The sequence below is a fragment of the Helicoverpa zea genome, chromosome 17 (assembly GCF_022581195.2).
Source record: "Helicoverpa zea isolate HzStark_Cry1AcR chromosome 17, ilHelZeax1.1, whole genome shotgun sequence".
In the NCBI taxonomy this organism is placed as follows: domain Eukaryota; kingdom Metazoa; phylum Arthropoda; class Insecta; order Lepidoptera; family Noctuidae; genus Helicoverpa; species Helicoverpa zea.
This window is the reverse complement of record NC_061468.1, coordinates 738,124-754,418: the sequence shown is the minus strand read 5'-3', so window position 1 is coordinate 754,418 and position 16,295 is coordinate 738,124. Positions and strand designations below refer to the sequence as shown.

Below are 16,295 nucleotides of genomic sequence, written 5' to 3'. Positions count from 1 at the left end.
GTTTTCTTCTGTACCTGGTTGAAAGTATTCTTTCACTTGGTTTCGCTAACTGGATCGCACGAGCCTTTTTCTTATAAAACCATTATCATTCGCAACTTCATCAAGTATTTTAGAAGTTAGCTTATCAGACTTTTCTACTATATGTTCATCTTTGTCCACCAAAGTTTCTTTCTTATCCTTTTTATCAGTTTTTTGTCCGTAGATCAATTCCTTAACCACGTTATTGAAAGGAGTTTCTACTAATATGCAGAAGATGACTGCTGCTATCATTGACACGATTATTACTTTTACAATGCACAGGGCCTGGAATACAAATAAAAACATATTTGTAAATATTATCGTACATAATATGTGATACCACTTAAGGTCAGAGGTCAAATTTTTGATATTGATGTTTGATTACGTAAGCGATACAAATAACGTTTGAGTAATAGGCCGATGTTCCACATACAAGTTTACATTTATAATGTCCACAAAAGATGGAGTATACCAACAATGACTGAGACAGTTCACATAGGTGAAAAATTGAAACTTAAAACACAGTGAAAGCAGGTCAGGTTCCGAGAGCGATGTCTTAGATAGAGCTGTAGGAATAAGCGAGACGTGCTTATCCCTAATTTTTACGGGAATCGAACCCGCGCCTAGCGTACGGTGAAGCTACAAGCTATGCGATCTAGCAGCGAAGCGGCAGCAAGAAATGAAATCGATGAAGGCGAAATGAATAATATTATTAACAGAACAAACTAATGATTTAATGGAATTATACATAAGCACTAAGTATTAAATATAACATTGATTAAGCACAACAAAAGCGATTGCGAGAGGTACAGCGCGTAAGCTAGCTCGATGCGGACTGCCCGGTGGTCGCTCCGTCGTCGTTGCTCGCGCCGGTCTCCCAAGGCCATTCTCGGCTGCCTCCATACAAATGTCACGCGCTCGCTGCGTGCGCGCGGCACGTGTAAGCTAGCGGCCGTCGACCTCGCTCCGAACAAAGGTTCTCCTGAGGTGGCGTGACTTTGAGGTGCGGTCACACTGTCATCAAGCGGAGCGATTCCGCTCGTGTTTTGAGGTGGGGTCCGAGCGTTCTGGACCGCCACATATTCCCCCCGGCCAGACCGTGACTACGGTCGATAGAAGTCAGGGAATTTCACTCGACGTCCACTTCTTGTCGTCTTCTCCGCGTCGCCAGCAGCCGGAGTGTTCGAGTTGGTAGTAGTGGTAGTGGTCGCTGGCCCAACGTCCCTAGTGTCTTCATGCATCACGTAGGCCGGTTTGAGACGATCAATGGAGACGTTGTTTGGTCTACCTTGTACATCAATGGTGAAGTACTTTGGGTGTCTTTGTATCACCCTGTAGGGTCCAGCGTAGGGTGGTTCCAGCGAACTCCTGACGTGGTCTCGTCGCAGGAACACATGAGAAGAGCTGTGCAGGTCTCGGGGCACATAGAATGGCGTAGCCGTCGTATGCCACGCAGTTGGTCGGGGAGCGAGTTTGACCATATGCTGGCGCAGCCGGTTGGCAAACTCGGTGACGTCAGCGGCAGCGTAGTCCTCTCTCGGTGACAGGAACTGGCCAGGAAGATGGAGTGTCTCCCCGTAGACGAGCTCGGCCGGCGTAGCTTGGATGTCGTCTTTCCAAGCGCTACGCATTCCGAGCAGTACCAGTGGCAGGGCCTCGGTCCACTGGGAAGTATCGTGGCACATGATAGCAGCCTTCAGCTGCCGATGAAGTCGCTCCACGATGCCGTTCGCCGCTGGATGATAGGCAGTGGTGCGAAGATGGTGCGCGCCAACCAAGACTGTGAGCGCCTTGAAGAGGTGGCTCTCGAACTGGCGACCACGGTCAGTGGTCACCCGTGCAGGACAACCGAACCTGGCTATCCAGCCAGACACCAGCGCGGCGGCGCAGCTCTCCGCCGTGATGTCCTTAAGCGGGTACGCCTCAGGCCATCGGGTGAACCTGTCGATGACGGTAAGGCAGTACCTGTAATCATTAGAAGATTTTAGGGGGCCGACGATATCGATATGGACGTGGGAAAAACGAGAGGAGGGGGTAAGGAAGGATGTAGGTGGGGATTTGGTGTGGCGTGCCACTTTGCACGCCTGGCATTTTACGCATTGCCTTGCCCATTCTCTACAATCTCTACGAATCCCTGGCCACACAAAGTGTTGCGTGACCAGTCGCACTGTAGCTGCTTTTCCCGGGTGATGAAGGTTGTGCAGTGATGTGAAAGCCTGTTTACGTAGAGTCGGAGTAACATACGGGCGAGGGATCTGCATCGACACGTCGCAATACACTGGCAAGTAGTTGCTGCAGGTAGTGGCTAACTTCTCTAGCCTCAGTGACGAGCCGTGACGTAGTAGATTTTGCAGTTCTGGATCCTCGTCCTGAAGTTTTGCAAGATCCTCGAAATTAATGCCAGCTGCAGATATCCCTTCCACACGCGACAGCGCGTCTGCAACAACGTTCTCTGGCCCGGGTAAGTACCTTATGTCCGTCGTGAACTGTCCGATGAAGTCAAGGTACCGGAACTGTCTCGGTGAGCAGCTCTCCTTATTTGACTTGAAGGCAAAGGTGAGGGGCTTGTGATCCGTGAAGACAGCGAACGCTCTAGCCTCCACCATGTGCCGGAAGTATTTGATGGCCTCGTATACTGCTAGCAGCTCTCGGTCATACGGGCTGTACTTCCTCTGAGCACTGCTGAGCTTGTGAGAGTAGAAGGCTAGAGGTTCCCAGTTCTCACCTTTGCGTTGTTGAAGAACAGCTCCTATGGCAGTGTCGGATGCGTCGGTCACGATGGCTAGTTCTGCTGTAGCGTCAGGATGAGCCAGGAGAGTCGCTTGGGATAGCGAAGACTTGCAGTCGTCAACGGCCCTCAGCAGTTCCGGAGTCATATCTACCGGATGTGACCCTTTTACCTTGGGGCCAGCAAGGACAGCGTTCAAAGGTGCTTGAAGCTTAGCTGCGTTTGGGACGAATCGGCGATAAAAGTTTATCATACCCAAGAATCTGCGCAGCTCCTTAACCGTCTTGGGTATTGGGAATTCCTGGATTGCCTGCACCTTTGTCTCCAGGGGCCTAGTCCCTTCGGCTGACACTCGGTATCCTAAAAATGCAATCTCTGTTTGACCGACATTGCACTTAGCTGTGTTAATTACTATGCCGTACTGTCTTAACCGGTCAAATACTAGGCGTAAGTGCGTCTTGTGCTCTTCAGGAGACGCGGAAAATACTACAATGTCGTCGATGTAGCCATAGCAGAAGTCCAAGCCAAGTAACACCTCGTCTATGAACCTTTGGAAAGTCTGAGCCGCATTCCTCAAACCAAAGGTCATGAAGGGGAACTCAAACAAACCAAAGGGTGTCGTGATGGCGGTCTTCGGTATGTCGTCCGGGTTTATCGCCAGCTGGTTATAGGCCTTTACGAGGTCTATCGTAGAGAATACGGTACAGCCTGCGAGCTGGTGAGAGAAGTCGTGAATGTGGCGGACGGGGTACCTGTCAGGTATTGTTCGCGCGTTCAGTGCCCTGTAGTCGCCACATGGTCTCCAACCGTCGTCTTTCTTCTTCACCAAGTGCAGCGGTGCGGACCACGCACTCTCCGAAGGTCGTGCTACACCACTGGCGAGCATTTCCTCGAATTCCTTCTTCGCTGCCTGCAGCCGAGCAGGGTCTAGACGTCGAGGCTTGCATGCTACCGGGGGTCCTGGCGTCGTCCTGATGTAGTGCACCGTGTTGTGCTTGCCGGGTAGCTGTCTGCCTGGTGGGCGGGTAATCTCTGGGTACTCACGTAAAATTTGGTGATACTCGCTGTCACCAACCACAGCCTTCACAGACGCGATGTCCCCGGAGTTGCCATTCGTAGCAGGAACAGATAAAGTCGTGGTATTGTCAATCAGACGTTGGTTCCTACAATCCACCAGCAGGTCATAGAAGTTGAGGAAGTCCACACCGATAATGGCTCTCGATACATCTGCGATGGTGAAGGTCCAGCGGTAGCTCCTTCTGAGGCCTAGATTCAGCGTGAGGTGTAAGGCACCGTACGTGTGGATCACGGTGTTATTGGCAGCTACCAGATCATACCTCGATCGAATGCAGGGCGTCTTCACAGCAGACCGGGGGAAAACGCATAAGTCTGACCCAGTGTCTACGAGGAACTGCGTTTTCGATATCCGGTCGGTGACGAACAGACGGCCTGAAGAGATGGGACAGTCGTTGGCCGCTACTTGCGACTGCCCTTGCAGTTTCCCGCCGAAAAGTCACAAGGGTTCCTGCATTTCCGAGCCTTCACTCCGTAATTAAAATGGTAGAAGCAGTGCGGATGATTATCGGGTGGCTGCTTCAGTCTAGAGCTAGATCGGTCATACCTTCGACGGCTCCCGCCGGATCGTGAGCGCGAGCGATGCCTCCCTCTGCTGCTCAGTTGCGACTTGAGCGCGGCAACCTGCCTTGTCAGCTCGCTTACTTGAGCCGCCAGGTCCGTAGAAGCAGCACTTGCGGAAGAGGAGGTGCTCGCGACTTGCGGTGTCATCGGTGCTATCTCGTGCACACGGTCTGCGATTTCCGCTAACTTCTCCACCTGTAATTCAGAAATTTGCGACGCGATGACAGTCTGAATATTCTGGGGTAACCGACTAGTCCAGACACTTTTCACAAAATCGGAGCCACCTGAAGGGCCTGCGAGACCCTGCAGGTGTCGCAAGAACTGAGAAGGTCTGCGATCACCTAACTCCTCGTGAAGTAGGAGTTGCTGGATCCGCTTTTCCTGAGACGCAGACAGCCTACTGATAAGTGCGGATTTAAGCTTCTCAAATTTATTCGTCTCCGGAGGGTTGGTGATTATATCTTTAACTTGCTTGGCGTATTGAGTCTCAAGCTGAGTGGCCACATAATAAAATTTGGTCGAGTCGCTAGTTATTCTAGACAGAATAAATTGGCCTTCAAGCTGCGCGAACCATAATGCTGGTTCCTCCGGAGTAAATGCCGGACAGCGCAATGGCATTCCAACCTTCGCTACCTCTCCAGAGATAACGGGATCGTCCTTACTATCGGCAAAACCGTCTGACTCTGCCATGTTAAAAAAAATTAAATCGCTCACCGCTTATGAGTTGTGGGACCACACCCCTATATTATCCGCTTGATTGTTTACTAGGTTAGCGTTAGGTCCGCTCGTTGTCCTCAGGATACTCCGCCGCTCTGGATGCACCGACGTTCTGGAACCGGGATGTTCCGATGTTCGGGAACCTGGATGCACCTCTGGATATCCTGGATCTTCCGGGAGTCTTCCGTAACACGACGTCGCGACGCGGGTGACGATCACGTCGGGGTCACCAATGTAGGAATAAGCGAGACGTGCTTATCCCTAATTTTTACGGGAATCGAACCCGCGCCTAGCGTACGGTGAAGCTACAAGCTATGCGATCTAGCAGCGAAGCGGCAGCAAGAAATGAAATCGATGAAGGCGAAATGAATAATATTATTAACAGAACAAACTAATGATTTAATGGAATTATACATAAGCACTAAGTATTAAATATAACATTGATTAAGCACAACAAAAGCGATTGCGAGAGGTACAGCGCGTAAGCTAGCTCGATGCGGACTGCCCGGTGGTCGCTCCGTCGTCGTTGCTCGCGCCGGTCTCCCAAGGCCATTCTCGGCTGCCTCCATACAAATGTCACGCGCTCGCTGCGTGCGCGCGGCACGTGTAAGCTAGCGGCCGTCGACCTCGCTCCGAACAAAGGTTCTCCTGAGGTGGCGTGACTTTGAGGTGCGGTCACACTGTCATCAAGCGGAGCGATTCCGCTCGTGTTTTGAGGTGGGGTCCGAGCGTTCTGGACCGCCACAGAGCGAAGTGGATAAGAAAAAATAGGAAAGCTGACCTCACCATGTGGGATACATAGCAGGAAAGAAAGAGAAAGTTAAAGTCCCAAACTTAAGTAACTATAAGGAGATATACTAACCATTATCCACAAAGAGGTTCTGTAGACGGAGGTGACAGCTGCCACGTTGTTCCTCGCGAAGCCGATGTGTAGGAGGTACGCGCTGAATGACAACCGGCTTGGGATCGTCCAGCCACGCCAAGACACTATTGGCCGGTACAGATCTGGAAGAAATTTATACAATATTCGCAAGTCAAATGGGGTAAGAGAGAGGGAAAACAAAGAATGTTGATCTATGAAAGTTCCAAAATTTTTAGTTTCTGGTTAGGTCGGTAATTACACGACAAAGCTTTGGGTGCTAACTAATTGGCATTAGCTCATTTGGATCTCTTGCTGTGTAATAAAAAAATGGGGATTAAGCATTAGGACTTATGTACCACAAGATATAAAATATAACGCACACCTCATCTTATCTATTTTAAAGTGTACACTATGACTATATAAAATATACCTTCAAATTGAATAACAACTCCAACAAGAATAGTCCCGATGATGATGCTGAAGACAGGCTTCATGAAGGCAGCGAACATAACGTCGATGAACAGCGTCGGAGGTGGCGAGTGAGTGTAGTATAGACTACCCGTCAAGCAGCAAAGACAACCCATCGGGAATAGAGTCCAGTAGAAGTACCGGTATTTCTAAAAGAAGAGAATAAAATTAGTAAGTCAGAGTCAGATTTATCAGACTCTGTCGGTGATTGTTTTAAAGAGTTAGCGCGGCCCTGGTACATAAAAGGCCTACGACGGAACATGATGGATTTTTAATCAGTAAAAATCTGACACTTCCTCACCGCTGCTAACCCACAGCGGAAGGGGTCATTTGATGGTTTTTGCCATCGTAAAAAAAAAAGATTTATAAATACAACACGGGAAGGTACTTATATTACCCTATATACTGCTTCATACATATTTTTGAACGAATTAAATTTAATTAATAGACATTAAGTTTTTTTATTTTTTATTAATTACCTAACCAAGGTCAGAATACGAAGTTACAATTATAGTTCTTGATGTTTGCAGTACATCCTTATTTTTTATCCGTAATTTGGTTTAAAACGTGTTGGACTTATAACATTAAATCTTTTTACCCTGAAACTCGTAGGATCGCCTCCAGCCTTCTGCCAAGCATAGACCATGTAACCCATAGACATTCCGACGACGTAACCGATGAGGTTGGTGTGTCCTCTCTTGTAGATATAGTCGAACACAGGATTTTCCATGAAGATTTTTACTAAAAACCTGAAAGCAAAGATAATATAACATTTTATACAAGAACTTAGTCCGGAAATTTTATTTATGTACATAGATTGTGTGTCATTAGTTATCAGAGCGTATTGACAAGTACGTGTCGCTGATTCCTTTCAAAGGTCTCCGTTTGTTTGGGTTAAATAATCAAGCAATAAAAAAGTGTAGTAGGTACTCAATCCATAATATAACAGAGATTCCATAAAACTTACTCTGGATAAACGACCAGCACACCATCCAGCTTTTGGCGGTAAGTATGGTAGGCTGGTATGACTGCCCCTGCTACAAACAGCAGGCTCAGGGTCACCTTCCTGGCTCGAGGAGTGCGACACGCCAGGAATACGACCAGAGCAGTGCAGTATAGCTGCAGGTCTGCTGCTAAATACCTGGTGAATTCCAGAGAAGATAGATGATGAAACATTAATTCAATGTCTGCAATAAACTGGCCGTCTGAATAAGGAGTTAAAAATGGTTGTCAAATAACAGAATCACCCTTTGTATTTTGGAGAAAACCACTTACCACGCATGAACCATACATTCGGAATCTGTATAGTAGTTATTGATGTACAAGATATGCCTCCACCAGTTGCGACGACAATCGGTAATCTCGTTGCCGACCATTTTCTAAAAGTTAAATGAAGTTTATTAAAACTAGAAGTAAAAGTAGAAAAGAAGAACTTAGTTGCTTGATACTTGCCTGCCAATTTGGTCCTGATGCCAATCTTCCAAACCAAGTTACTGTTAATCCTAAAGCTAGAGCATACGATAGAGTCAACCTGCAATCAAAGATGTAAGATAAAATCTATGAAAGATTTGCTTCAAGGCCACCGACCTGTATTATTTTATCACAAATAAATAAGTAGGATATACTTTACTAGCACGAATAAATAAGCTACAAAGTTGTTTTGGTATTCAATTAACAATAGGTTTACATGTTTACTTCAAAACACAGGTGTAGTTTAAAAATATAATGAATTTCATCTTTTCTAAAACATACCTTAACCATCTAATTAAAATCTGTTGCGGTAACATTTTCCACGACAATGTATGCTTCTCTGAAGCAAGCATCAAATGGTACACTAGTAGAAACGATGAGATCATCAGAAACGTCTGCATTATTACTGTCCCGTTCAATAGTATGTGAAGAACTTTATACATGAACAACTGTAAAAAATGGTTGAAATTCAGTCATAGGTTTGTCTTTCATCGACTTTAAAACACTTATTAATAATTGCTCTAGCTTTCATCGACGACTTTGTTCAAAGCTTGTGGGAACTACTCCACACACCCTCGTAAAAAGTAGCTTGTAGCTTTCTTCGGCTAATCTATACTAATATTATAAAGCTGAAGAGTTTGTTTGTTTGTTTGTTTGAACGCGCTAATCTCAGGAACTACTGGTCCAATTTTTTATCGGGTTCGTGCAGAGGTTCCCACGGATGCGGGTGAAACCACTGGCAGAAGCTAGTATTTAAATAATTGATTAAACCGGTCCATTATGTCCCGAGATTTCAAGCAAACATATTAACAAACTACAGTCTTGTGTGAAAGTACTTACGTTTTCAATATATTCAGGATTTTCTACAAATCGCAGATCCAGTATGAGAGCGTGTCCTCCAATTGTGAGGAGCACATTTATAACCCTGTAACATTTGTTTTTATTACTCAGTGTTTTTACTTGTTTATATTCTACAACTATGAAATTATCATTATCTTACCTGATACCGTGAAGTCCTTTCAGTCCTAATGGACGAGGTTCTTTCCTTTCAGTTGCTGGTGCTACCAGTTTCTCCCAATTCCGATATATTGAAAAGCAATAGAGATATCTCAGAGCTGAAAAGAACGTTGAAGAATTGTATTCGAAGAAAAGTTGTTACTAAGAAATTCATTAAAAACTTATATAATGTAGCAACTTGGATCGAAGATGCCTATTCTTCATTCTATAACATGGATTTAGGCAAGAAAAAACATGTACCTTATAATAAATCACAGTCGATTTTTTTTCTCAGTTTATCAGGTTTAGTACATACTGAATATATTAGAAGAAACCTCGTGAATTAACCAGTTTCGTTTGCATAAGTAATACAGACATTTCAAATAATTATAATATACCTACCACCATTAGCTGTTTTCTTCTCAAAATAGTAATCGCAAAAGCTTGCGATGATGTTAACAAGCAATATTGCTGCGCAGATCCCTGCGACAGTTATTTCTAGATTGTCTAAGGGCTTGCTTTTCTCGGGTTTGGAACAATCGAAGCCTTCCAACACTCTTCCTCGTAACTTATAGTTATTGTAAAGGGATTCGTTGGCGCATGCCTCAAGGGCCGATCTCAGGTCCTCTTTAGAATTTTCGTAAAACTTTTTACATGTCCTTGTGACACAAATGCCGTGACGTAGAAGTGTTCGGTTGTAATGTGTAGGCCTATGTGCTGCGTATTCCTAGAAAAAAAGATGGATTATTTAAGGATAAATTATTTCGAGGTTAACGAAATTTTTTTATTTGTATAAGTAAATAAATATTTACAATGTTATATTTACCTACTTATTGCAACAAGTTAACCTGCATTTTTATTTGTAGGTAAAATAAGAGCAATAAACAAACAATCATTTTGTGGAGTAAAACGTTTACACTATAAAATTGCTATATTTATTTCATGCATACTTTATATTGAAAGCAATTATAGGTACCTACGCCAATGATCTTGATCTTGCAAATTGTCAAAGTGTCAAGGCTATCTGCAAGCTGGGTAAGTCTTTTTTCATTTTTTAGATTCAAGTTAATTTTAGGGTTTAAATGTAAATACGTAAATGTAAGTAACTTTTGACCTGTATTTATGTCAATTTTCATTAATGACTTTGATAACCCAAGTTTAATTTTGCAGCCTCATATGTAATTAAGGTAGGTAAATAGTTTTTGAGATATAATGGGGTCAAAAGTAGCACCACATTGTTCGTGTAATATGTTGATGTTGTTATTGCGTCGCCAGATTTTTTTCCTTTGTACTTTGGCTGAACACGCTTCCACGATATATACAAAAAGCTTGCTTCATGGAATTATTTATTATTTATTTATTTATTTGACGCACTAGGTATATGCTAACGAGGTAGTCTGGTAGAACCCGTATCTAGTGGAATATTTTAACTTTTTGAAATTTTCCGAAGATAAACTTACTTGTATCATAGTCAAGAGCGGGCTTGGTTCATCGGAGACTAATAGTGTTTCTGTCATGCAGTACAGGCCCTCAGGGTCTTGGAGACACTCTTCATAGTTGTCCAGATGAAACAGGGGAGGCATGCGGGCCAAGTCCGATTCTAGGAAATATTAACATTTATACCATTTGTGATCAGACTTCAGACAAGGCGAACGACATCTTCTAAAAGCTCTGATCTCCATAAAAAGATAGAAATATTTCGGTAGTTTACCTTACTATAAAAATCTGACAACAAACTTAATTTAAAAAAAATTGATGTTTTTAAATAAGGCCAGCGGTTTCGGTGGAAACCTCTCCACGAACCCGGATAAAAAGTAGCCTATAGTCTTCCTCGATAAATGGGCTATAATATCGGATCAGGAGTTCCTGACATTTTTAGGTAGGTAGCTTTAAATTCCAGCTTTATAATATTAGTAGCTATAGATTAAGCTTCGGTTCATAAATTCATCTATTTTTTTATGATCACAAAAATTGTGTACGGAAGTAAACCTTTTTACTCCTCAAGTACGAAATGTTTCATAAATATTAATTTGTATCCATAATCACAATCTTTGGCTAGTTAATATGTAAATTGAGTTTTTTGATCTAACGTGCTTTAGCGTTTTGGAATATATTACGCAAATAAATAGGTATATTATGATGATAATATTCGACTCTGTTCACTGACCTACGGGCTACCTCAAGGCGTTTGATAATTAAGTAACTAGTTACAATTTTTTTTATCACGTCTATGGACTTGTACAATTTATTTTTTTGTGCGTAAGTATAGGCCTATGAGTTTTTTGTACCATTTGTACGTATTACTAAGCTTTGATAATGTAATTAATCAGTATACGAGGGCTGCCTTTTAAGTTGTGTCGTTTGAAATAAGTATAGACAATCCAATAGTTTATTACTGTTTATTGTTTTTTTAAGAATACTTAGGGATATTTCATGTACTTTTGCATACGTTCAAACAAGTTTTTGAAATATTTATTCCATTCCAAAGTAGGGGTAGTCAAAACGGCCTATTTGCAAGCGTCAACAGCTTCTTCAGGTGTGCTGAAAGGTAGACCACGAAGAATTTGCTTAATTTTGGGGAATGTAATAAAATAGTTAGTGCTTAAGTAAGGCCTGTCAAGTGGATAATCCAAAATTTCAACATTTTTGGAATTCGAAAACGTATTTGTTTGGCGGGCGGTGTGCGAACTTACACTGTCATGGTGCAGGATCATTCGACGTCTTGATTTTTTTTTTCTAAATTCGGTGATGACTTGTGGCCAACAAATAGTGGTATACTAGTCAGCGGTAACCGTTTTGCAATATTCTAGTACAATAGTGGCGAGGTGGCCACCCTTTGCCACAAACGAGGCAACCATTTTTTTTTAAAGTGATTCTTGAAGGAATGACTCCGGTCGGTTTTGGCTCGTCTTGGAAGACCCAGACAGTTGACTGCTGCTTGGAATATGGATCGCAAGCATATATCCAAGACTCGTCACCCCTGACTATATCATAGACATGCTTTGACTCTCCTCCGTTAAATCGCTGCGGAGTTTTGCGACACCAACTTACTCGGGCTGTTTGTTGGTCGTCGCTAAGCAAATGGGGTATTCAACGAGAGATCAACTTTTTTACGCCAAGTTCTTCGTGCAGAATTTTTTGGATAGTGGTCCTTGAAATGCCCATGGATGCCTCTATTTCACAGTATGTTACATATTGGTCTGCGAGAATTAGCTGCCGCACGACGTCGATATTATCTTCTGTCATGGCGTTTTTTGGGCGACCTTCACGTGGCTTGTCACTGAGGCTAGAGTGGCCACATTGAAATCCTAAATATTTGCTTTCTACGGTCCTAAGGCATGGTGCTACATTATTAAATACAGAACTAATCTCTTCAAAGCACTAAAGTCGCGACAACCCCTTTTTAAAATTCTAGAAAATTATCGCACGCAAATTTTCCTTAGACATTTCCATTTTTACAACCGACCTGCCACGTTTGAATGGACGATACAATAAAACTATTCGACCAATTTAAAAACATTCTTTTGTTTTAAAATTCTAAATTCAGGAAGATAAAAGTGGCATATATATTTTTTTTTAATAATCGCGCGAAGTTAGCAAACGACAGAACTTAAAAGGCAGCCTTACGTAGTCAATAAATGCTAGACAGACAGTAGGTAATATCTTATCTGCAAACGATGGACAATAGATATAACACTGTAGAACCATTGTTCTAACTGGGAATTATGGTTATCTGCTTTCCAAAATAACTAGTTCATATGTACTTTTAGGTGTTTGAGTTGTCATTTAACTAAAGATAAGGTAAGAGATCCTCAAAGAAAGTCCGCAAACTCCAGTGGTACCCATTAGGGCCAAAGCCTGCCGAGGCTGCGGGATTGTTCGAAAGAGTTACCGCGGCCCTGGTGCACAAAGGGCTCAAGAAGGAATATTATGGGTTTTAGCCAGTAAAAGTCCCAGTGAACGACTTTTTAAAGTTATGAGGGGGACAAAAGTGGCTCCTAATGGTTCATGTAGATAATATTACACACGCATGCCAGTTCTATTATTTGAACTCAGGTTTTTGTTTTAAATTTAGTCTATACTAGCTTCTGCCAGCGACTTCGTCCGCGTTAGAGTCGGACTTTGTGCAAAGAGAGGAAGAAATAATAAACACCAGCCCCTCCAATTATCTAAATCTATGCGTACTTACTGCTTCTTTAAGTAATAAAATGTAAACTATTAATAATTTGTAATTTTAACGAATATTTAAACTAAAAGTCGCGCAATAAGGTTGAACGCTCTGAACGTCTATTCGCATCAATCGCACCAACAGCCAAATATTGTATGAGGCGTCGTCCTAATTGGCAGCGATCGCGCGATGGCGCGATGCGTTCTCGTCGTGCGATGAGTTCAAACATACAGATTTCATCAGAGTGTCCTATTTGAACCTCGCAAGTAATCGTGCGACCATGTAATCAAAGCAACAGATCTCTTTTGAGTGTCCTAATTGGTTACATACGTACGCGATGCGTCGACGCGCGAGAGGCGCGGGACGAAAGGGGCAAGGGCCAACACCAGTGACACACAGTAGGTACTCGGCTCGCTCGCGGCCGGACGCCATTTTTTGTGTTTTCATTCTTCGTGTAAAGCGTTTGGCTATTCTGTTACACACAAGATGACATTCGAAGAAGATTTAATTAACCAAGTAGGTACGTTTACATCCTATTGTTTGGAATAAACAGAGTGAGGACTATAAAAACAGGTTGAAAAGTGAAAGAGCATGGGATATAATTGCGAGGAACGTAAATTTTAAAGCAATATTGCCCGACAGCAAAAACTGTGCATAAAGAGCCATCGTGAAAGTGGCGTAAGCGCGACGGAGCGACGGCATCGCACGATAGACATCGCGCGATCTATTAGGACACCTGTTAGGTCATCGTGCGATCACTTTGATCGTGCGATGAAAAACGCATCGCGCCATCGCGCGATCGCTGCCAATTAGGACGGACGCCTGAAGCTCGCGCAGCCACCGCGCCGCGAGTCGCGTCGAGCGCGGCGACCGTTGCACAAAAATGATCCTTATAGCGTGCGTGATTCAGTATTCACGCGCGGTGGCTTATTACCGTTTTTCATGTATAACTTTGGTGTTTCTTTACCGATTTAAATCATTCTTTTTTTAAATTAATAGATAATACTGTTAACTATGTTTAATTAGTGTGAGTGAGAGTGTTATAAACGAAATAGTAGACAAATATAATCAGAAAGCTCCGAACTGCTAATCTACCGAGAGTTTTACGTGTCATTGTGAGTCAACCATAAAAGGTAGACATATGCTGCCATGGGATATTTTTTACATAATTTTATGAAGAATATTTCCGTCCTACATGGTCTCTGTGTAGCTGTAACCACTAAGGCTGCACACGCGACGGAAGCTTAAAAAATGGAGTAACTTCTCCCGTTTTCCCAACATTTACCTTCACTGCTCTGCTCCTATTGATTGTAGCGTAATGGAAAGTATCCTATAACCTGCCCAGGAGTATGAAGAATATTTGTGCCAAGTTTAATTAAAATCCGTCCAGTAGTTTTTGTTTCCATAACGAACATACAGACAGACAGACAGACAGACAAAAATTTTACTGATTGCATTTTTGGCATCAGTATTGATCACTAATCACCCCCTAATAGTTATTTTGGAAATATATTCAATGTACAGAATTGACCTCTCTACAGATTTATTATAAGTATAGATTTTGTTAACGATACCATATAATTGGATAAGTGCTAGCATACTACTTGAAATAAAATATCTCAATCAAAGAAGCAAAGAAGTTTGGAGACTATCTTTTGGGTAATCTGAAAACTAAGACTCGCGATGCTGAAAGCGCGCGAATAGTTGCATTAGTATTCGGCTTGCTTGCTGAATTAAAAGAAGTTGCGGTATTGTTTCCAGATATAAAAATCTTTTTACAAGAGTCCTAAGAATGAGCGCGAAATCAAATTATTTGATGTAGAAGCTTTAAGTAGGTAAATTTTCTGGTGAAATCTGGTACCTAGTATGTTTGGTAAAAAAAAACGTAAGTAAGGATCACAAAGAAATGCAGGCTTCAGAAATAAGCTTTTAACTTAGGTTATTGACTATTAATTACATTCTTAAATTAATAAATAATTGATCATCAAAAATCTATATCAATCTGTAAAAAAATTCCCACTGGCAAAATTTACAAATTAAAACTGTCCAAATTATGACAAAAAAAAAGAATTTTGGGAGACATTAAAAACGCTGGAATTAAAATACACCTACCATTTAGCTCGTATATAACAGCTGCGGTAGTATGAAGCAAAACAACTAAAACTATATATTTCGTGAACATTTTGAATTAAATCGTTATCACACTAACTGCCTAAAACACGACATGAGCTTATAGACGCTCGCGATAAACTATTGAAGGAAATTTAATCATAAACAAACTACTTAATGAACTTCCATGTAGCCGGTACAAAATACCAAACCAGTATATTAAGTTTGTAGTTGGAAAAAGAGCTGTAGTTTTATCGCACACTAAAGTTCAAAATGAATGCGAGTTTAATTAATATAAATGGAGAAAAAAAGTGTCATGTAGCCCAGTTAGTACAACCTACATGCGTCATAAGTGCTGAACTATATTTTATATGTGAACAAGTTGGTGTTTCGTCTTATTGTTATTGTTAAACATGGATTCCTGGTTGGTATATATCCTGGTGTTATATATACTCACTGTAACAGCTGAATAAACTTTATTAACTCAGGATTATTTCGTAGATTATTATCTAGAAAGAAACTTAACAAAACCAAGATGGGACCGAATGTAACTCCCCATTACATTTCATGACACGAGAGACGATTTACATAGGGTACCTCGCGACGGGTACCGGTGTCCACCTTTCGCGGTACATCCGATTTTCTAACATAACTTTTCCGGATTCTTCAAGAACAATCGAGAACGAGAGTAAAACCACGGTAAGAGCTACTTGTAAATAAAAAAAATAATTTATTTTAAAAACTTTTTTTGTGCTCTCAGCCTTGAATAAATTAAAAAGGAAGTAAGTAAACAACCATACTTGAACTCCGTACTAGTGTAACCAGTCATATTTTTTATAGATGGAAGGAACTTTAAATAAATAATCCTATAATAAGTAATTAAGTGGACTAAGTCAAAAATAGAATCCTTTCTGGTTCATTCGGTTAAGTATTTTAAAATAATGTCAATTTTATTTATAGTTTTGATGGAAAAGTTTTAAATTATTTATTGATATTCAAGCTTAAATAAAAGTATCTTAATAGCGTCATAGTCTGCGTTATTTTATAAATTGTTAAATGATATTGAAGGACTCGAAGAATAGGTAGCTACTTTTAGCGTGGTTATGTTAGTTCTTCTGGGG

General features: G+C 41.9%; 1 protein-coding gene across 1 annotated transcript; it reads right to left on the bottom strand.

The window, feature by feature from the left end:
- Positions 1-25: 25 nt before the first annotated feature.
- LOC124638052 (nose resistant to fluoxetine protein 6-like) lies at positions 26-15,335 on the bottom strand. Its single transcript, XM_047174850.1, has 13 exons — positions 15,178-15,335; positions 10,358-10,497; positions 9,300-9,624; positions 8,902-9,016; positions 8,742-8,826; positions 8,184-8,350; positions 7,884-7,962; positions 7,707-7,810; positions 7,399-7,572; positions 7,030-7,180; positions 6,394-6,580; positions 5,964-6,106; positions 26-303 (listed from the first exon to the last, which is right to left on the bottom strand). The coding sequence occupies exons 1-13, from the start codon at positions 15,245-15,247 to the stop codon at positions 46-48; spliced, it is 1,998 nt and encodes a 665-aa protein (XP_047030806.1). The 5' UTR covers positions 15,248-15,335; the 3' UTR covers positions 26-45.
- Positions 15,336-16,295: the final 960 nt, after the last annotated feature.